General features: G+C 47.8%; 1 protein-coding gene across 2 annotated transcripts in view; it reads right to left on the bottom strand.

The window, feature by feature from the left end:
- Positions 1-21,954, bottom strand: part of LOC126042703 (hexokinase-1) — a 50,243-nt gene that overhangs the window by 4,416 nt on the left and 23,873 nt on the right. For both annotated transcript variants that reach the window (XM_049810248.1, XM_049810249.1), the window contains 13 exons: positions 17,742-17,861; positions 14,916-15,011; positions 13,543-13,642; positions 13,268-13,451; positions 12,894-13,049; positions 10,613-10,846; positions 8,760-9,064; positions 8,000-8,148; positions 7,777-7,896; positions 6,397-6,492; positions 5,329-5,428; positions 2,728-2,911; positions 508-663 (listed from right to left, as the gene is read on the bottom strand). In XM_049810248.1, the coding sequence (XP_049666205.1) occupies positions 508-663; positions 2,728-2,911; positions 5,329-5,428; positions 6,397-6,492; positions 7,777-7,896; positions 8,000-8,148; positions 8,760-9,064; positions 10,613-10,846; positions 12,894-13,049; positions 13,268-13,451; positions 13,543-13,642; positions 14,916-15,011; positions 17,742-17,861 (2,000 nt within the window). The remainder of the gene's footprint in view (positions 1-507; positions 664-2,727; positions 2,912-5,328; positions 5,429-6,396; positions 6,493-7,776; positions 7,897-7,999; positions 8,149-8,759; positions 9,065-10,612; positions 10,847-12,893; positions 13,050-13,267; positions 13,452-13,542; positions 13,643-14,915; positions 15,012-17,741; positions 17,862-21,954) is intronic.

Here is a 21,954-nt window from a genome sequence, read left to right as displayed (position 1 = left end):
TGCTTCCCTTTCTCTTTTCTTACCAAAGGACATTTCAGGAAAATATTTTTCATGACCAGCCTGGGGTCTTTCCTCCCATAAAGACTCAACAGACTCAGAGATTGCTTTAAAATACAGAGTCCGAGCAACAAAGACACAAAAATATCCAGTAAAAAAGTGCTCATTCAGCTAGTGTTATTTCAGTTCAACAATTATAACTAGACACACAAGGGGCACAGCGAAATGTCTTGATTTCCAAGCAAGCAAATGAAATGATACAGTAAGGGAATCCCTGACAGCCCTTCCCATCATTCAGCAGCGAGCATTAGAAATTCAGGTGATGTTGTAAGAGTCCTCCGGCACATGCGCAGGCTCTTACTGAAACCAAAATTATCTCTGGAGAACCACACAACCTCTCCGGAGAGAGACAGCTCTCCAGCTGTCCCTCCCCTCCAGCAGTGTCACCAGATGAGCGTTAGTTACCACACTATTTCACTCAAAACAGCCTCCCCCATGCAGTGCTCTTACCTCTCAATCTGAGAAAGGAACTTGGTTTCAAAGATATGTCTGGTCTTCAGCGTCTCTGAAATCTGGCCTCTGAACAGGAACCCCCGTTTGGTGAAGTCAATCAAAATATTGCGGACTATTTCCCCCAGGTACATCCCACTGATCATTTTCTCGTACCTGCAATGAAAGACAGCGGCACAGCTCAGAGGGACGCTGCTCACATTTGCAAAGGCAGCATCGCAGCTGCGTTATCAGCCAGGTGTCCTGCCCGCACACACTGGGGACGTGAAATACGCAATCCGATTTACACAGAATGGCCATTTACTAGAAAAACCGCGCAAGAAAAAGCATGAAGACTCAGTGGGAAGCCTTGTGAGCCCATCTACAAACACTCTGTCTAATCCTCACTACCATGTTCCCCCAGCCAGGTTGTTGTTAATGATGGCTGGTACTTCTCCCAGATGGGAGGAATGAAAACCTGTTGCCAGGCAGCAGAACAATGCCCAGATGAAAGCCAGATTTGCCACGCATCCCCCAGTGACAGCCCTGAGTGGACCCCAGGGAAAACTTGTCTCCACTGCACAACATTTGGGAGCCCTCCTGAAGCACAGCTGAAGTCTTCCACAGAAAAAGCTCAGTGGCTCCCTGCAGAAAATTACAGGAAAACCACAAGGTACAGTCACTGTGAGCGCAGTGTTTCTAAGGGAGTCCTGTGCTGCAAAACCTGTGAAAGATAAAACATGTGAAAAAGTATGTCCGGCATGTTCGCAGGATCGCTGACCTGTAAACTAGCAAGCTGGGGGTCCACGGTTGGTTTATGCTTTTCAGTTAATTCCAGCACCTGGTTTCCAGTAGTCCAAAAACCAGAGCGAGGAACCAAGCTGGCTTGAACCCCTTGACCCCCACTTTGCAGACAGGACCCGAGTTTCCCACTTGCAGGCCTGCCCCCAGGCTGGAGAGAGGGAATACCTTCCACTTGCAGACCTCTTCCCAGCACACAAGGAGCGGTCCATGAGGGATGCTCGGCACAAGTACAGGGCAGCCTTGTGCTGAGGAGGGCAGGAATCTGCTTTGCGCTCCTTCCTCTTCCAAACCGTTCTGGTCTGAATGGAGCATTTTGGGGTCCGTAAGCTGTGCCCTTACAAATGAGAACTAAACACTTTCCCATTTCTTGAAAAGTGCATTGAGTGATCCATCCTTTATTTCACCTCCTGAAGCCCTAAAGCAGGGTTTCTGCCCTGGATTGAGCAGAGCCCAGCACGCCATCCCGCTGGAAGCAGGCCACACAGTCCATTTAGTATTAGGAGCTCTCTCAGGCTTGTACTCAGCAAGTGTCCTTCCTCTTGAGTGCCTAACTCTCTCTGGAATAAATTATTCCCTCTGGCAGTCTCCGCTACTGCCTTTGGCTGCTTAGTCCACACCATCTCTGCCGCTGCATCAAGCTCGCTCAGCATCTGCCTCTCTGGGTCTGTTCGTGCCCTAACTTCTAAAGAGCTTCCCAAGGGACCTGCCAACTTGTCTGCATCCCCCAGGTTTTCAGGCAGATTTACTCTAATCACAAAATCTTTTTAAAAGCTCCTGGCGTCAAAGCATTGCTGCAGAGAAATTATGAAAAACTGTAGTCTGGGCATGCAGCAGTCTCAGCCCAGTCTTATCGGTGCTGGGTACACCTCCTTGTCAGCCCTTTCTTGAAGGGGACAGGAAGGCACTTGCCCGAACAAGAGCTGGGCCCCCAAAAGGGGCCAAGAAAGGCAGGTCCTCTAAAGTGACATATTTCATCCAGAAAATTGCCTGAAGTCAGAGCTGGCTGCAACTGCTAGAAAGCTCCTGACTGCTTCAGACTCAGCAGCTCCAAGCTCCAACCATGCTGAGCCTCGTCTAGGCTGAGGATTTCTAGAGGCAGAGCCTTCTATGAACAGAGTTCAGCTAAAAGAGATTAAACTGAGACCAAGAGCAAAAGAACGACAAGGCATCTTAACCCCCTCAGTACCACGCAGGATGAGAAAAAGGGTCTCTTGAAGTTCTCACCAAAAACCCTGCTGCAGTCCCATGGCAGCAAATAAGCTGCAAAAAAGCAGTGACCAGAAAAAGCACAGAAGAGGAGATCCCACAGGATAGCAGGGCTGCAGTCATTTTCCACTCTTAACCTCTCCCTTCTCCAACTGGGAGAAATACCATTCTCTCTTAAAAGCATTTAAGGCAGCCTGGCTTATACTTAGCACACCATCTATCCTGCAGTACCTTTGCTTTCCAGCATTTAGTGAATAGTCATCAACTGCTTTGTCATATATTGTCCTGATATCGTCCAGGCATCCATTATCCCCGAACGCTCCCCACTCCGTGTTCACGCACATCCGTCCTTGCTCACCATCCACCATCTCTATGTTTCTCATCTCTTCCATGTAACAAGCATTGCTGCCAGTTCCTGAAAGAAGAAAATACTGAAATTACTCTTTGTTTGGAACAAAGCAACACTAAAACAAGCACAACAGCCCTGACAAAACCTTCTGGGGGACCTTGAAAGTGCTTTTTCTGAATGGTGAAGTAAAATCATCATTTGAAATGTCACAACCCCCCCCCGCCCCCGCAATCTTCAATAATCCTAAATCGAAGGAGAATATTACTGCTGCAGTGCACCGCTCAGGGTGGCTCAGAGGAGAGGCTCACCCAGGCCAGCTGGGCTGAGGGTCCCATGCTACAGGGAGGAGCAGCAGTGCAGCACTTTTGGAACACCACCCCTCGTGTGCTTCTGAACCCAAAACCACAGCAAGCAACCAGCTGGATTTTGAAGTTAGGAACCACCTTCCACAAAGCCTACAGACCCACAAAATTCAGGGGAAAATTTGCCAAACTGAAAACCTCAGCAAGTTCTGAGGCATGGGGCAAAGAAAACCCCAAGGGTTTTACCAGCTAATTGCGGGGTATTTTTTAAGTTTTTGCTTGGTTTTTTGCTGATTCAAATTGCTTAAATAGTTTCTCCAGCAGGAAAGTTACTTCCATGTTGAAATGATGCCATATCTGATTCTGCTTAAAGGGGATCCTGAGGAGCGTGGCAACTACAAAGTGCTCCATGTACACAGAGACCTTAGGGAGCAAAGCTTTATTAGCAAAGAGAGGCAACTTTTGCTGCTACCTGGGGCAAAAGTTTTCTTGAAATTGCCTACTGAACGCTCATTTAAACCTGCATCACAGATTCTACACCAATTGTATCAGCAAGTCTCTGCTGATCTTTGTGGTCTTTTTTTAGGGTACTATATCAATAAAGTCTGAGCAAAAATAGATCCTCCCACAGTAATCACCTGCTGCAGGAGAGCTGAGCCACGGCATGGGCTTGGAGGGGGAAAGTCTGGGCTTGCAGACCGAGACCCAGGTTTGCAGGACCAAACCAGACCAAACCCAGTTGTGGACCATCGGCACTGGCCAACCTCCCAATGCCAAGTCTCGTCATCCAGAATGAGCTAAGTAAGGCCTGCCTGAATACGTGGATACCTATTCAATACAGGCTGTTAGACGGACGGGCTTTTAGATGATCTCCTGTTGCCAGCAGATGAAAAGCAGAGACCTGGTCTCATCAGTGGCAGTTTCCAAAGTATTCAGCAGGGAAGGCTCAAAGCATCGGCTCTCCTGGGCGGGAGAGGTGGCACCAGGCAGAGACAAGGCACCAGCATGACATGAACTCATCCTTGCAAGAATATATTTCCCTGCCAAGCAACAGCAGGGAAGTTCACCCACCTCCCTGCACTGGGGAGGAGCAGGGCGACTGCCAGCTCATGCAGGTTCCTCAGCAAGCACCATCAATCTGGCCAAGGCAATTCAGGCAGGGCAGAGGGAGCTGTCAGACCCCCGGGGCTTTCGCTCTCATTATCCCAGATATACACCTCCGAACCCCTGCTCTGCACGCAGACACGCTGGCTGGAGAGCATTTCTGGCAGGGCTGCAGGAGACGGTCCTCAGACGATGCTCTCAGCACCCCAAGGACATGGTGTCCTTCCTGTAGGGAACTCTGTCCCTGAAAACACGGCACCGACGGAGCTGCGCAGACACAGCTTCCTACCCACACTGCACTGTGCTGACTCATCCTGGACATTTTCCAACTGTCTGGAGGAGAAATTGGTGGCATTTTATTTTTTTTCCTACAAGCCACCTCACAACTGAAAGCGTTCTTACAGCTTGCAGGTGCCTTGTCCCCTTCTTTCCCACCGACAACTCATTTCTCTGGAGAGCTTTGGGAATTCATACCACCCCATGCTTCAGGCACCCCAAGCGTGGCATTTGCAAAGGCATCGGCAGTTGCCTGTGGAATTATTTCAGCTGTCTCCCTGCTGGGAAGGGAGCTATCAGTCGCTGCACTTTGTCTATCAGAGCCTTCCATCACATGCCATGCGGGAATTGTGGCTGTGCTTTACAAGTTTATTCTGAGAGACCACACGCTCGAGGGAAGCTGTGGGCTACCCGAACGCCCCGGCAGGGAAACTCTCATGGGCTAAAGTAACAGATACTCCAGGAGCTGGTGAGGCTACCTGAGCCCACGTTTGCTTGCTTGCTTCACAAGCAGCACAGTGCCTTTTCCCAGATAAAACAGGCAGGATTTGTTCAGCATTACAGCCTGTGCTTATCTCAACTGACTGTAGACAGAACTAAGCTGGCTGTTGAATTCTGCTCTTAACAATTCATGCCGCTTGCTTCTGAAGGGATAGTTGTTAATCTCAAAATCTTTCACTCCTGGACACCCTAGCTATATTTTCAGTTAACCACAGGGATGTCTCCGTGAGCACACAGACAGATGTGTGGACATGCTGTCTAATAAAAAAGTGCCAAAGAAAAAGCAGCTCTAACACATACCCACAATGAGTCCGATTTCACAGTTTGGGTCTTCATAAGCACAAGTCATCATTGTCCCCACCGTATCATTCACCACAGCCACCACATCCAAGTCAAACTCCTTTGGAAGAGAGAAATACAACAGTGAGAACTCTGGGTTTGGGGCAAGCCCTCACACAAAAGGGGACACAAAAGGAGCACACAGCTGTCAAAATACACTGGAAACAAACAACTGAAAATACCAGCCTGATTTTACACGTGCGAAAATAGGAACTTAATCTACCAGCAGGTAGCTAAGGCTCCTTGCGTACTCTACTTAGGATAGACTATGTCTTCAGAAGAAAGTATATTCCTGGCTATTCTCTTTGGCTTTATCTAAGTACAGATCTTGTATATAGGCACATGGTAGAGGGCTATTACCATTCTGTATTACAGCAGTGCAGTAGCAAATCCAGTAGCAAAGGTTTTTAAGACCTCCTTTTCACTGATTAATGCTCTCCTCAGGCTATTTTTCTTCCCTTCCTAGAAATTTTTGGCTAAGCTGCTTCAGGCTTTTTCGAGATAAGGGTTGGGAGGGGGGGGAAACCGTCATTTAGGGTGCACTGAGGTGCATTCCTACAATCACTATATTGAAAACTCCTGCTTTCTTCATGCTCTGATGCAGTGAAAATTGCCACAGGGTTTGACAGAAGCCTTGTGAGTTCTACCAAATTTAGAAAGTTAGAAGCCTCTGGGGAAAAAAACAAACAAGCAATGAAACGAAATCCCCAGTGTAAGTCATTTTGAGTAGCAATTTCGGTTTGGCGGCTGAACTCTCCCATTTCCAGTGTGTACCCTCTAGACTGTCCTACGTGATGGTCAGGCTACATGTAAGCATCAGAACCAGCACAGCAACGTGGCATCGGAGGCCGCTGTACCTGGACCTGCTGCAAGGCAAACGCCTTCTGTGCAGGACAGGAGGCACAGCCCGCGTCCTCAAGGAGCAGAAACCCTGAGAGAGGGAGCCATCCTGACCCATGAGGTCTGTCAAATCTGGAGGGGAGGGAGAAGTAGGAGGAGAAAAAGGAGACAAAACCAAAGGAAAATCACCTCTCTTCTTTTAATTCCTTCTCTAAGCAAATACACCACATCTTCTCCCTCACAGTCTGTAGCTTTGAAGCCTTTTGTCCAATTGAGAAGGATACCCTAAAAAGAAAGAAAATAGGTTATCAAGTTTCCTGGTGCACTACAGATTGCCCCCCAAATCCTACAATCCTCCAAGGGACAATCACTGAGCATTTCTATCTGATTACTACTTCCTTGCGTGCACCCACCTCCCCAGCCTGTAAAAGCACAAAAATCACAACGCTCCACACAGGTGACCACAGGTTATCGCACATTCCAGCTCTCACCCCACAGTCCCAGCAAATGGCCATGAATATTTACGGTCAGTCAGTACACAGACTCATAGGGGCCCTCAGCTCAAGGAGGAGGTTCTCCAGTATTCACCGACATGGGTGCTACGTTTTGCTGAACAACCTGTCTTCTCTCTCAGTCACACTCCAAAGTCTCCCTGGCTTGACCAAGCCTCCTATCATCAGCAAGATGACATCATTCTAGAGCTGGACATTTGAAGGCTGCTCCTAACATCACTGCCTATTTCCTCCTTCCTTATACATGAATATTCATCTTATTTTCACTAAGACTCAAATGATATTCTGTACACTTGATATTTCAAATGCTTTAGTGTGAGGTTACACAGAAGAGTCTCTATGAAAATGACTATCTCTTTACATACGTGGAATTTGCATCTTAAGCAACTAATCACGCTTGGTCTCCAAATTTCTAGAGCAATGCAACAAACTCAAAAAAGTGACAGAAACAACAAACTCAAAAAAATAAGCGTGACAGAACATACGCCTTTCTTCAAAAAAGCGCTAAGTAGACAGGAAACTATTAACAGCTGCACAGGTGGAGTTGGTGGAAGTATGTGGCAGTGAAGGAGTTAAACAGGAAAGCAAAAAGAAAAAGGGTACGCTTGGCAGGGACATGCTGCAGGCTACACTGTCACCCTTAGGGCGACATAGCCGAGCAGGTCCTGGTCCATCCGCTCCGTCCGGTGAGACCAGATCAGCTGGGCAACAGGCACTGGCAGCAGGGATGGATTTTTGCTTACTGCTCACAAAAGCAGGGAAGTATCACTGTCCAGCAGGTTTATACGACTGGAAAAAAACATGGTACCTTAAAAAAGGGATATCACCACTGTGGGAAATTTAAATGCTCTTATCTGTCACAGCCATGGGCTGAGCAGCATTTGCATTGCTCCCTTTAAAGGAACTATTTATAGGAGCAGCTGTACTGGTCAGGGTCAGAGCATGAACCCTCCCCTTGTACAACCTCCCTGTAAGTGTCACGTAGATGATATGAAGGCAGAGAAATCAGGCCTAGCATTAGCACAACAGCAGATTCAAAAGATACTACGGAACTTACAGCATCCAAACTGGTCTGCTTGCAAGGGAAGGAAAAGGTGAAGCCTAGAGGAAGACGTGCGCCTTTTATCCCCATATAATCCAGGAAGTCAGAAATGCAGGTAACAATGTGATCAAACAGCTTTAAAGAGAAAAGTCATGCATTTGAAATTGTACATGTTACACGCTGTTAAAAAGGTATTTAAAAAGCAGCAGTGCTGCAAAAGAGAAACACAAATACTCACCTCTTCTCCTGTTCCCTGCATCACCTCTATGGGAATGGCATAGATCTTGTTGTGCATCTCAACTGTTCTCCTTTTACCGCTGCGGATTTTCACCAGCAAAACTCTAAAGTTTGTCCCTCCAAGGTCAAGTGCCAAAAAGTCTCCGTTCTCTGTAAAAGAATATGTGTATATATTTAAAGAACCATAAGTAAAACCTAAAAAAGTGCTTTCCCCAGAAAGCACTTTGATATAAAGTCTCTTAGAAACTCAGTTGGGTAGATCTTCACGAAAGGAGGATTTTAGATGCTGCTCTGATTATTACAGCCCTGTTTTGTTTTTTGGGGTTTTTTTTCCTTTTTTTGTGGTTGTTGGTCTGGTTTTAAACCAATAAGGGAAAGAGGACCCATACAACTGTTCCCTGAGAGAAAGCAGAAATTTGGCCAGCCACCCTAAAATGCGAAGAACTGCCCAGGCTTGCGAACAGGGTTCGGATGGATTTGGATCGGGAGCCCAGCTGTGATTTTCTCCCCCCAGGCCAGGGCTTGCTTGCACCCTCGGGCAAGGACATAGGGCAAGGCTGCCAGCAACCAGCCCAAGGGCAAGCGCAGGCTGCCCTGCTCAGGGCTGAGATTTCCTCCTTTGCACCACTCGGGAGGCTCCTCTTCCATTGCACCAGACCTGCTCACCCTCCAGCAAATCCAAACCCCACCGCTGGGAGCCCATTTTGGGCACCCCTCAGCTGAACCACCGCCCTCGCTCCGGCGAGGGCATGCCTCTCTACCTGTCCCATCCGGCGTGCTGCGGACGAAAGTGGGCAACATTTTCACTTTGGCAGTCTCGTGAGTCTTCTTCTTCAGCCCCGCTTCCATCTCCGCCCTCATCCTCTTCTTCACCTGCAGCAGCTGCTCGTGGGTCAGCTTGAATTCGGCCAGGGTCTCGTCGATGAGCCGGTGCTGCTCCGCCAACCGGTACGCCACCGCCGTCACCATCGCTGCTCCCTTCCCGCTGCCGCTCTCCGACAGCAGGAACCGCACTTCTGAGTCAGGCACCAAGCGCCGGGTGGTTTTGTGCAAGCGCCGGGCGTACCTGCGGGGAGGGGAGGCTGCAAGCCCACCGTCTGCTTTACCTTCCCCCCACCCAGCCTCCACGGCCCCCAAAATTTATGCTGCCAACAAGGACAGAAAGCAAAGGAAGCAAGAAGCCTCATCGCACCCGAAGTAGCTACAGCCTCCCAAGCAGGAAAGAGCAGTTCTTCCCTATGGCCTCTTTCCCCCTGAACTTCTAAGAAAAGCCAGCAAAAAGCAGCGGGGAGCATCAGAGTCTCGTCCCCTGAACCTGACCCTCGGTGGGAGAAACCCCCAGGCTCCGATCCCCTCTCCTGGGGTCATCAAGCTGTCCTGAACTCACTGGTTTAGATGGGGTGGGGTGAAACAGTTCAGAAACAAAAGTTGCCCATGTGTGTCATCTTAACACACCCTAGACCTGCCCATCTGGAAAAGCTAGTCAAAATAGCGTTCTTGCGAATTTTTTTGTTTGCCAAAATTTTACGTTTTTCTTTAACTAAGGAAAGTACTTTTTTCAATAAAATAATGAGAGACTGGAAATGAAACGTTAAACATATTTTTCCTTTCAAAAATTCCCTCGTAAATGACACTTGACCCTCCCAGCCAGCTCCAATGCCAAGGTATGGCCTGTATGCTCTGCCTCTGCTCCCCGTCGGTACCCACAGCTAAATCCTACGGCCGAGACTGGAAACTGACCTATTATCACCACGAAATAACAGCCTTTTACCACGTGTGCGCAAATCACACTTGCACACTGCATATTTCTTTATCCTGAACTTGGAAACCCTTACGCAGGCGCTGCTCTCCCAGCACACACAGGCCAGCAGCCTCTCCCAAACATCCACAGCGTTAGGGCTTGGGCACTGGGGTTATTTTTGACACTAAGACTCACACCAAACTCTGTTACCAGGATCAGGTACACCCACAGCAGAAGAGCTCAAGTTCCTCTCTGATTTCTACGTAAATCTAAGCAGCTGTTTGATTGAAAATGTAACTTTCAAGGTGGGGAAAAACAAGACAAAGACAGTTTTTAAAAAGCCACGGAAATGTAAGCACCATTTTTTTTCCCCTGGTTTCCAAGTATATCTTCAGAAAAGATTGGAAAAAAAAATAGGGTTTAGCACAGTCATTTTCAAAACAACTGAGTTTAAATTGAAAATGGAGATCAAGGTGCATTAATGCACTTCTCATCAAAGCCCAATCCACGGGCACAAAAGTAATATTTTGTACAAAGAAACTCACCTTCCAAGAGATCTACTGAAATCCCTTAAGGTATGTACTCAAACCACCATAGTTTTCACCCATATTGCAGTATCCAATTACCCAGGGTTTTGGTTCTTTGTGGTTTTGTAGTTTGTTTTTTTAAAATCTCACCCTACTTCTTCACTTAAAGACAACTCTCCTTTCCACTAAGCTCCCCATCTCAGACCAAACCCCCACGCCCACGTTTCAGGTTCCTCATCTCACACCCAAACCGCACGCCTGGGCGATGTCCTGGCGTTACACGCTCGACCCTTTGCAAACCGTGGCAGGTGAAGAGCGTCAACGGGGCAGGAGCAGAGGGACTCACTGCGGATGCATCTTGTAGAGGGAGCCGTCGACCCCCACGGTGGTCCGGAGGCGGCCGACCCCTTTGTTATCCCGCAGCTGGTTGAGGATGGCACCCAGCGTAGAGGCCACCAGGTTGGCCGAGCGAAAGGACACGATGGTGCAGACGTGCTGGACGGCGATGCAGTCCTCGTGGGAAGGCTCCACCCCCAGGCGGGTTAAAATTTCTTTGGCTTTGTTCAAACCTTCTTTGCTCCTATAAAGAAGAGAGAGCAGTAATGGGTACTCCGTAGTGGGGGAGCTATAAAATGCAGGACTGAGGGGCATCCAACCATGGGTGTCCCTGCCTGCGGTTTGAGAAAGGGGTTAGAAAGAAAATTTATTAAGAGATCTGGACTGGGAAGCTCCACGACGCTTGAAAGAAAGTGCTCTAAACATGCATTCATTCACAGACAGAAACAGCTTTCCATTAAAGCCTGATGCAAACATGCAACCTACAAACCATGCAATTCCAGATACTACAGCAGCCACCCTATGGGCAGGATTACTCCCATATGTACCCAAGAGCCTGCCCTCCCTTCAAGTTCGTTTCCCACAAGGCAAGAGGTACATCATGTCACTGGAAACGTGTCCAACGCTAACTGTGTGCGAGTCTCTCCGACACAGACCATGTTTTCGTTGTGCCAGATGATCAGACCAAATCTCGTACCGAGCAAGCTTCCTGTACTCTACAAGTGAATGCGTGGGACTGGGACCAGGACCAGGACCAGCCCCATCCTGTGGAGCCAGGGCATCCCCCAGGAGCACAGCACGTCCAGTAGCTCTGGCTGCAGTTGGTCCAACAGCACCAGACCCAAAGCAGAGCAGCAACCTCATGACAGCTCCTTCAGTGCACCCCTGAGAAAATCAGCAACTTCCAAGCACTTATACAGACCTGGAGGACTTAAAATGCTTTTTCATCAGACTGATGCTTTAAACTTCAAACAGCTTCTCTCTGGAACAGGAACCACCAGCCCCACAATTCAGCACAGGCCTGAGCATACACCTAATCCCACACTCGCTCGCTCGTATGTCTCAATAAATAAAGCCCAGTGTGAAAAACAAAACCCTGAGCGAAGGTTGCCTAAGTGATTTCATCCTAATGGGTCTCTTTTCAGGCTTTTACAACCTCACTGAATTTCTGTCTCTTGCACTGCATTTTCCCTCATTAGCACCCAGCCTGAGAGCAAAGTTTCTGGCAAAACTTATCCACGTCCAGCTCAGTCACTTCCCAGACAAAAACACAAGGAGTGTATCTTGTCATTACTAACTGCACTCCATACATCTTTTTAAGGACTCTTGCATCTTGCTAGCATCAGCCAGAAATCTGAAGCTGCACAGGGATGTGCCCCCTAATTATAACCAAAGTGCTCTTCAGGGAGGAAGGTGGGATTTCAGGGCAAATTTTGCTCTTAGTAACTGAACTTCTCAATAACTGCATTTTTCTTATTGTTGTTTAACATTACATTGGTCCATCACACCGACCTCTGTAGTTAAGACAAATGAACACACACATTTAATGGAAAGCTGTTCAGGTAAGACGGTCTGCAGGGACAGGAGTAAAACGGGGGAGGGGGCAACAGGCATTGTAGAAGTTACTGGCCGTTCCCTTGGCGATGCACTCGCAGTCAATAGTACCTCTACACGTGTGCACCAAAATCAGCAGCGTTTCGAAAAGAAAAGCCAGCCCAATGACTACAGCACAAACTATCCCAGTGATGTGAATTTTAAAAACGCAGGGGGAAGAGCCAGTAAGTACTGACCAAAGGGGTGATGACACCGTAAGAAACCAACTGGCGCATAGCTCAGAGGTCACCATGTAGCACCCGGCACTGCCTACGAGACTGAATGCTCTGCCTTGTCACGCTTGTTTTCTTTCTGCCCGGCGATCCCGTGGATACAGCAAGGAGCGACGCAAGTATTTGCCTGGAGGCACTAAGCCAATTCACTCCCATGGTTCGCTGCAGGGTAGCAACTTCTGAGTTTTTGCGAGCAGGGTGAGAGGTAGCACAGCACATGTCCTGTAGCTACACGGACCGGTAGGCTTTCATAGATCCTCCCAACACAGAAAAAGGGAGAAATCTTGGGGAGGAGGTCACCAGACTGTCTGCTGGGGGTCCCCACTTGCCAGCTCTGCACCCGTGCTGGAGGATGGCAGCCAGCCCCCATGCAGCACATCTCCCCACAAAGCAAAAAGAGGTGCTGGAACACTAATATTCAAAGTCACTGTGAAACCCAGGGGGTGAAAAGGGATAGGTACTCACTTTTCTATGGCAGAAACGTGCTTAGTCTCAAACTTCCCTTTGGTGAGAAGCTCAGGAGTGATTCTCCCCTCAAAGAGCAGCCCCTCCTTGGCCATCTTCACCAGGATGAGCCTTACCAGCTCCCCCATGTACAGCCCGCTGACCATCTTCTCGAATCTGCAGGAGAGTACAGCAGCGGTCACCCACCCATCCGCGGGCAACAAAGGGAGGCAGAGCCCAGCTGTGCCGCCACGCCGCCCAGCCCAGCCTGCAGTTTGCCTCACCACGGGCAAAGTCGAGCCTTCTTGAACTGCTGCATTCATAAGACAAGTGGAAAAGGGAGCACAGAGCGGAAAACGAAAGCAGCAAAGCTCACAGATAACTGCCTCACTCACAGCTGCTTCCCAGGATTAAGGGATCCACGGTCGATCTCTCGATCAAACTCGGTCCTGATGTCTTCGAGTGAACCATCATCTCCAAAGGCCCCCCACTCCGTGTTAATGCACATCCTGCCCTCGTCGCCTTCCACCAGGTCAATGTGCCGCATCTCCTCCATGTAACAGGCATTGGTGCCAGTGCCTTTAGGGAAAGGATATCAGAAGGTGCTAACCAAACAGGCCAGGCAAAGGGAGAAAAGTCACGTGCATGCTGCAGCAGCAATGTGCGTTACCAATGATCAAGCCAACTTCGCAACGCTGGTCATCAAAACCACAGGTCATCATAGTCCCGACGGTGTCATTCACAACAGCCATGATATCTGCATCGTAGTCCTGATGGAGGAACAAAACGTTACTTGGGCCATATGGCTCCTCTGGAAAAACACTGCTTGTGTTTATCACCGGTTCACTTACGTCAACTAATTTCACAAGGAACGGGAGACAGTTTGTCTGAATACCACAGCTCATCGTTTTAAATATCACCTGTTCTGTCTGCCAGTTCCCTATCCCACGTACCCAAGAAGACAATGAGAGCACACTAATGCACCAGGCAAACAATAAAACAGCAGTAGCATAATTTGAGAGAGCAAAGACCTGCTCTCACGTAAGCACCCATAGGCAGGAAAGAAAAGGGCTATACATGAGGGAAGGAGGAACTCTGCAGTTACATCGTGGAGTAATTTGATGTAGCTGCTTGAGGATTTAACCTAGAAAATACTCCCAAGTTATGTATTTCTCGCAGAATTCACTTAAAACATCTAGGAGTTTTATTTCAAGTGAAGACTTTAATACAAAAGTACGAGCAAATAATGCAACTAAATAAGCTATACAAACGACACACACTCATTCCTTTCCAGCTTCTTCAGTGTGTTACTCTACCTGATATCAAGTCTGATGATAGTAACTGACTACAGTAATGTTGTTCAGTGACAGTAAAACTCAGGTTTGCTTAAAAGTCCACAGCTGCCCAAATAGAACAAATACTGCCCTGTTTCCGATTAATTTGGTTGCTGAGTAATCAACATATCACCTGGCTGCAAGCATCACGCAAACCCAAATTCATTCCATCTCGCACTCGGTGCCTTTTTATTTGTTTAAATCAGCAACACGGTCACCTTCACCCTCTATAAAATCAGCAGTGAGAAACTGCAGGGAGCAACACAGCTCACTGAGCCCGAAATCCCCCTTCTCATCTACCCTGCTCCTCACCTGCTCCCAAGCAGTTGCACAACTCAGCTGAGCCCAGACCATGAGCTGCGGTTTCACAGGAATGGGATATGTCGGCATCACTGAAAAGTTGCGGCACTGACACGCAGCACTTTTTCAGTTTTTGGAGAGTGATAAAATTGCTGACGGTTGCCAGCGACAGACCACAACACAGTCACTCAGTTTTGTGCTGTGAGGAAAATCACGGCTTCCACATAGCAACTCTGACGTCGCTCCATTTTCCCAGCAAATGGAAAAACCGCACATCTTCATGCAAGAAAGCAGAGTTGCACTATCGCTCAGATCGCACGCTCAAGTCAGTGACGTGAAGGTGGTCCCTGACAAAGAAATGCCAGTTTTCTGTGATACAGAGTTAAAAAAAGAATGAAGTACAATTTACCCCACGTTTCTTGATGGCCCTGTTAAGCAGCTTCACAACATCTGCTCCCTCCACTCCACTTGCTTTGAAGCGCTTCGTCCAGGTTATCAGAATACCCTGATAAAACAAGACAGCAATATTCAACAGGATGCCACCATAAGACACAAATCAATTTATATTTTTTTTTTCCTTAAAAAACAAGATTTTATACTTCAAATGCACCTTAGGTCTCTTTTCTTGTATGACCTAACAACCCAACCTGCGACAACTGGCGGTCTTTGATTCTCATTACAATAAGCTGAAAGATGGGAAATTGTTTCCCCCTCCCTTGCTAGAAAAAGGTTTGTTTGCACTTTCTGTTTTCAGCCCACTCTTCTCCCTGTTACTCCTCGACAGTTTTTCTTGGAAAACCATTTAATCCTCTTGGGCCACGGAAATCAACTGCTTTCAGAAAAAGCTGACTGCGCGGGACTGACTAAAGAGAAGGGATGTGATGTTTGTACATCCAGGACTCGGCTGCAGCGGGGATCAGACTGCTGCACATTTGCTGCCTGGAGTCCCAGCTGTCCAGGCTTGTTTCACTGTGGGATCATGTTTATGGGTTGAGGCAAATGGAAATACTAGAAATGTAGCAATGTATGTCCCCAACTTACAGTATGGATCAAAAAGGAAATCCTGGTATTGAATTCCTCATCTGCAAACGGTCATAAAGAACCTGCAAATCCCCCAAGGTAATGACTACATCTGATATTTTTTTCTATTTAGATAATGCCTAGCTGATTCAGAGCATTCAGTATATAAGTAAACAATAATAAAAGAAAGAAAAGAGCATTAACAGTAGCCAACAGGAAGGACAACTCGAATCAGCTCAGCTTTTCATACCCACCACAATATTCACATCTATCACAACGGGAGTCCAAGAAGCTAAAAATCAGAAAAGCTGAAGCCTACAGGCACAAACAGCCGTTGCCCGGGTGTACGTAAGCCCATATCTCAGCCTAAAAATCAACCACGTGTCTTGTGCACATTCACCCTCCCAGCTGGGATAGCTACAGGGGACAGAGGGGTCAGGGCAGCTCTTTCCAGACCAGGAGGTATTTTCCTACCACTAAAACACAAACTCAATTTGCGTAAGTTTTGCCACCGTGCTGCCCTCGTTAGCATCATTTAGAAACCCAGCAAAGCCCCGTGCTGCTGCGCAGGGAAACCGTGGCAAAGCCCATTCTGCAGGCACAGCTTTAATGGGCAAAAGGGCCCCTTGTTCCACGTAACTGTCATCATTCAGGAAAACTGGTCAAACCACACTGGCAAAGAGCAGCTCCTCTCAGCATGACTGGCTGCTGCGCTGGAAGGATTTTTTGCTTCACCAGCAAGACCTTGGCAGCAGGGAAGAGCCCTTGGAGCGCAGCAGGGTTGAGCGGGACCCAACCATGCAGAGCCACCTTGTCACCCTTGGAGAAACCAGGGACCACCCTGTCTCCTTCTGCTCACCAAGCACAAGAAAACAGCACATAGGCAAGCACAGCCTCACAGAAGCAGCAATCCAGGAACAAATCTGGCCCACGGAATCCAGAAAAACATTTTTCAAATGCCCAAAATATCACAAAAACTCTCAGAAAGAGAGGGGTTTTTGTTTGTTTGTTTGTTTGTTTATTAAGAGACACCCTCCCTTGTCTCTTACTATCCTCCTCCACTCTGCCACTGCTCATCTCCAAGTCTCCACCGGTGTCCCCAAGCCATCCCACATGCTACCTGCCTGCCCCTGCCCCACACAAGCATGATCTCATCCCAGCCCACAAACAAGCGCCTTTCATCATGCAGCTAAATAAATTTTCCCAAGGGCAACTCAACTTCACCACCACACGCCCAGCATGACTCTGGTGTGGTCAGTAGCCCGAGCCTTACCATGCATCACGGCCAGATGGGAGAGCTGCACCAAAATCAACTCATCTTTTCTGAATTGACGCAGAAAAAGGCAGCTCTCTCTCTTCTTAACTACAGTCGGACCTGAGTTAGTAAGCGCCCTTGGTTTCAGCTCTCAGCATCGCTCAAGAAGGATGAAATGTAATAAAAATCGTGCCTCACCTGGCCCTCCTCAGCACCAACATCTGGGGAGCCGTTGCACCAGGCTAACCTAGAGACCTGCAAGCTAGAAAAGCAGGTCATGCTTTAACAGTGCAGCCTCTCAGTGTTTTGTGTGGATTTAACTTTCCTGCATTAATTTGCTACGCCGTTGCCATAGCGATGCTATACCAGGAGGCTGCTGAGTCATTTGTGATATAATAAGCGAAAGAAGGAAAATACCGTAGCATCCTTGCCACGGGAATCTCATCAGTCACTTCATACAACGCTGGTTATTGCCATCCCTTTTTAAAGCGCATCGCTTCCAGGTGGTCTGCCTGATTTCCCGCAGTGCTGAGCACCCAGCCAGTGGCATGGCTCAGCACCGCTGCTCGGGAGGGAGACCCCGATCTGGATCGACACGTGCACTTGTGAAGTTCAGCAAAATCTGAGCAAATGCTGCTGGGCTGGGTCCCTCCCAGTCACACCTCACGGAGAGGTGAAAAAGGCTGCACAAGAGGCAGGAAAAATTGCTGCCACGTTTACACGGTAAACCGCAATACTGAGGAGCTCACTCAGAGGCGGTACAAAACATCAGATGCCTCTTCGTCATCTCTTAACCAGCTCTTTCAGAAGAAACATAAACACAAGCATGAAGTCTGACAGTGAAATATAACACTCATTTATCCCAAAAACGAGACCTGTCTAGGACACTGCTTCCATAGCAGTGTTTTAATCACAGCTGTAGCTCTTCTGCATATTAAGAAAACCGTGAAATCTTCTTACCTCATCTAGCTTGGATTGTCGACACGGGAAGGAAAACGTAAACCCAACTGGTAATTTCTTGTCTTTGATTTGTTGTTTCTCCATGAAGTCTCCCAGGCATTCAGCAACGTGATCAAAAAGCTACAAGAAAGAGGAAAGTATAAAACCACCATGATTAGAAATACAGTTTCAGGGAGAAAATACTTCAAACCGCATATGAAAACTGTACTGGGTGAGGGGAAAGGGGAAAATATCTGCTCCAAATTTTAAAATATATTTAAATGACAAAGCTACGACAATACTCTCAGGCAGCATATATTAACACCTTAAATAATAAATTATTAAATACATTGTCCTTTTACACCCCTATAAAAACGCTTTTCCTGAAACAAGCAGCATGTGGCTATCGAGCCTGCCATAACCCTTCTACTTAACATTCGATAGAACAAAAGTGTTCTTTTAACCTTTCAATAACAGGAAGGAACATGTCAAAAGAACATTTGTGATCCAGTCCCACACGCGTTTGAGCACTTTTACAGCTACGCAGAGAAGATCAACATCTGCTTCGCTCAAGCACTGCTGAGATCAGAGAAGCCAGCGCTTTGTAGGAGCCACCCAAAAGGACACAACCTCTCAAATCTAGTCCTAAAGCACACAACAAACAAACAAAAAGGAAACCCAGGGGATTTGTCCAAATATTTTACACGTTCTGAGAAACAACCCGAAATGGGAACATTTTATGCGGTTTTTTGTAATGCTAAACTATGCAGGCAGCCTACACCAGGCTTGCAGGTACCAGTTCCCACCCAGCCACCTCGATGGCCCCTCGACGGTGCCCTGTGACAATGACACCGTGTGCCCGCCAGGCATGCCAGGGAGTGCGTGGGCACGAAAGCGAGAGATGTCTCTCCCACCGAGGTATTTGGAAAGCCCCTCAGGTAGATTGCAACACTCAAAGCCAAAAATCAAGCCCTGGCAATTGAAGCAACAACAAATACGCGTTTGTATCTAGCAGTACCAAAAAGCCAGACATGCCTTGAACTGACCCATACCACAAATGGATGTCAAACCTATTAACAAGTGGCCACCTGCCCCAGAAGATAACTGTGCTTCACATTTTAACTCCCTGGGGAAGGAAAAAAAAAAAAAAAAAAAAATACAAACAACCCTATCTGCAGCGTTGGTGGGACAAATGCCAGGAAAACTGCCTAGAAGATTGGGGATAATTGGGAGGGAGTACAAAAAGATATCTGTTGGTTGCAATTAGCCTGTGCAGCTCTATTAAGAACAATTTACAGAGTCTTGGAGAGACAGGAAAACACTACAGGCAGGCTGCAGCAACTACAAAAAAATGAAGAGGAATATTTTGCCGGTCGAAGCAGATCAAGAAGCGGTGTCTGTAATGTTATAATTCAACAGAACACCTTAAGCTCATTCCTAAAAGGAGGTCAGATTTGATTAAGCAGAAATACAGTAGTTTCCCGGGGAAAACGTTGCCATTCATTGTCCTGGGCAAATCAAGGACGTTTCACTGAGCGCACGCAGTGAAACGGCATGGGAAAGCAACCCACGCTGCTGCACTTCTGCAAGACTATTTTCAGTTGTCCTGATGAGGGAGAGAGGAAAGGGAGACAGGAAAAGGAGTTACGAAAAAAAGAACCGCAGTTAAGTAATAAAATATGACAACTTCTCCAGGAGAAACACAGAAAGAGCAGGAGCGTACGTTTTTATGCTGCTTTCCATCTGAAAGTATCTTGCTAAATACTCAAACCTACTAAACTTTCAGCTGCTCCCAGGCTTACAGACGATAACCAGGGACCAACCTCAAACCCCTGAGGAATTCAGAGAGCAGCAAGCAGAAATATTGACTGCGGACATCACTACAAAAATCCCTCTCATGCAATGAACCACAACCGCACAGAGAAGAGACGGGACCTGCTTTGTGAATCTGACTGCAAAAGAACCCTGGGCATTCCCAACGCACTCCGAAAAGTCCGTGCACCTGCCGGTGGTTGCCTGCGCAGTCCCGGCACGACCTGCCGAAGCTCGCCCCTGTGAGTTAGCGTGCTCGCTTGCTGCAAGCAACGCACCGTGAGTCATTAGGGCTCCGGGCTGGCAGCAGGGCACGCGAGCGTAACCCATGCCACAGCCTGCACAGGCAAATGCGGTTAACTATTAGCCACATTCTCGACACTACAGTAGCAGTGTCTAGTCAGTAATGCACGGTCTGGCTGTGCTACTGTTTTTAATAAAGCACAGAGGGAAGGCACTGCTCAAAAGGAGAAAAGAAAGAGAGAGGCATACATTAATTTTGCTACCATTGACGGTCATAAGATTTTTCCTAAGGAGACTCAAGGAAGCTTCCATATGTGCCCGTGCCCATATTAACATTGAAACCTTACAAATGCCAAACAAGTCTGACAGGACAGAAGAGGCAACGTGACTTTAATGAAATCGACGGGAATTTTGTAAGGCAGGTGGATTGAGGAAAAATCCAAATTCCCATCCACCCACAGGTGCGCGGTAAGGGAACAGCGCGAGCCTAATATTTTATCAAACGTCAAAGAGACGGACAGAGCGAACGCCACAGCCAAGAAGAAAAGAGCAGTCAGATTTTTACACCTTTATAGACCTGAAGCGATACAACCATGAGACGCTGAGCAATATGGTATCAGGCTTCATTACTTCCTCTGGCCATGAAGTTGCCTGCTCAGGTTGGGCTCCAAGAAGTCTCCGCAAGGTTGCGTTTGGCTGGCAGCCAGCAGACTTGGCAAGCAACTGAAGATCTGAGCTCAAGCTCATGCCCCTGAATGGGGAAGATTTAAGGAGCAAGGATACCACAGCTTCAGATCGGGAGAACAGCCACAAATCCGTACCCTACCTCCAGTGGCGGCAGAACACAAAAAGCAACACCAAAATCAAGCCTCAGGCATGCTCCCATTCGCTGAGTCGACACAGAAGACAGGCTGCTTACAAGTTTTAGACCTGCTATTACACTGCTGAAGTCAATGAGAGTTTTGCCCTTGACTTAGACAGGGAACTGTCTCCGACTGGCAAAGCTGTCAGCCCGTGCCTGACAGATCGGCAAAAATAGAAGTTTGAATGCGATGAAGTAGAAAATATCAAAACAAACCGTGCTGGTGAGGCATGAAGCCATAAATCGCAATCCCTTCAATAAGCTGATTATGTATTAGGCTTTAAGAGTATAACTCACTGAAGTTAATGACACAGCTTGCTGAAAAACATATTAGTAGCCTACCCCGCGCGCAGGCAGTTCAGTCCAAGTATTCCACTAATCTGGCTCAGAGATTTCAGAGAACCTCAACCGTACGCATCAGTCATAAGCACCAAATCGTCACCTGCCTGTGTGCCTCCCGGGCATCCGCCATGCTTCCCTGTGAAGTCTCACGGCAAGCGTTTTAGTCGTGGCTGGATATTGTCGTGGGACAACTTCGAACCCGGATGCAATTCGGATGATGCTTCCAGTTCTCCTCTTCTTTTCCTGGTACTTAAATACTGGGAGTGACTGTCTCCCCAGGGTCAGTGGAAGCCTTGCTCGCCTCTCTTTCAGTTTAAAAGCCATGACAAAGCCTATCAGTCTGAGCTCCACGCTGCTGGTTCCCAACAGCCAAATGGCCTTCGGATATTTAAAAATGAAAACATAAACACGACAAAGCCCTGGAAAGAACGCAGACCTGATGTCTCCTTTCCCGGCTTCTCCTTACCACCCTTATCGTGTCTCCATTAAGTCTCACCTTAAGTCAGCCTGCTTGCCTCCCCGGGACAGACACTTGCCCCTCGGGTGTGCGGGCAGCCCTGCTGCTTGTCGGTCTCCAGCTCCCGACACCCGTTTCTTGATGGACAAGAAACCCCCCGTTCCAAACCTGCCTCCAGGCAGCCCGCCCGACTCCCCTGCCTCCACCAGCAACAAGCAGGTCAGCTCAGCTCCCCTCCAAAACCGTTCCGTGGGAAAGCCGCTGCCTGACCTTTTGGCCAGATAAAGTAATAATGTTAGGAAAAGTCTTTACAAGAACGGGATTTTGTTGCTGCGGTTCAGATATCACAGCAGTGCTTATACCGGTGCTACTTACAAGCCATAATTGCCATCTTGCACTCACTATTGCATAAGAACGCAGCAGCAGTTATTAGATACATACATTAAGGGTATTAAGGTGGCTACAGAAAAGATATTAAGGGCACAAATTGCAGAATTTTTCTTTTTCTCCTCTTTTGT

Source organism: Accipiter gentilis, chromosome 9, assembly GCF_929443795.1.
Source record: "Accipiter gentilis chromosome 9, bAccGen1.1, whole genome shotgun sequence".
Lineage (NCBI taxonomy): Eukaryota > Metazoa > Chordata > Aves > Accipitriformes > Accipitridae > Astur > Astur gentilis.
This window is presented reverse-complemented; position numbering and strand designations above follow the sequence as displayed.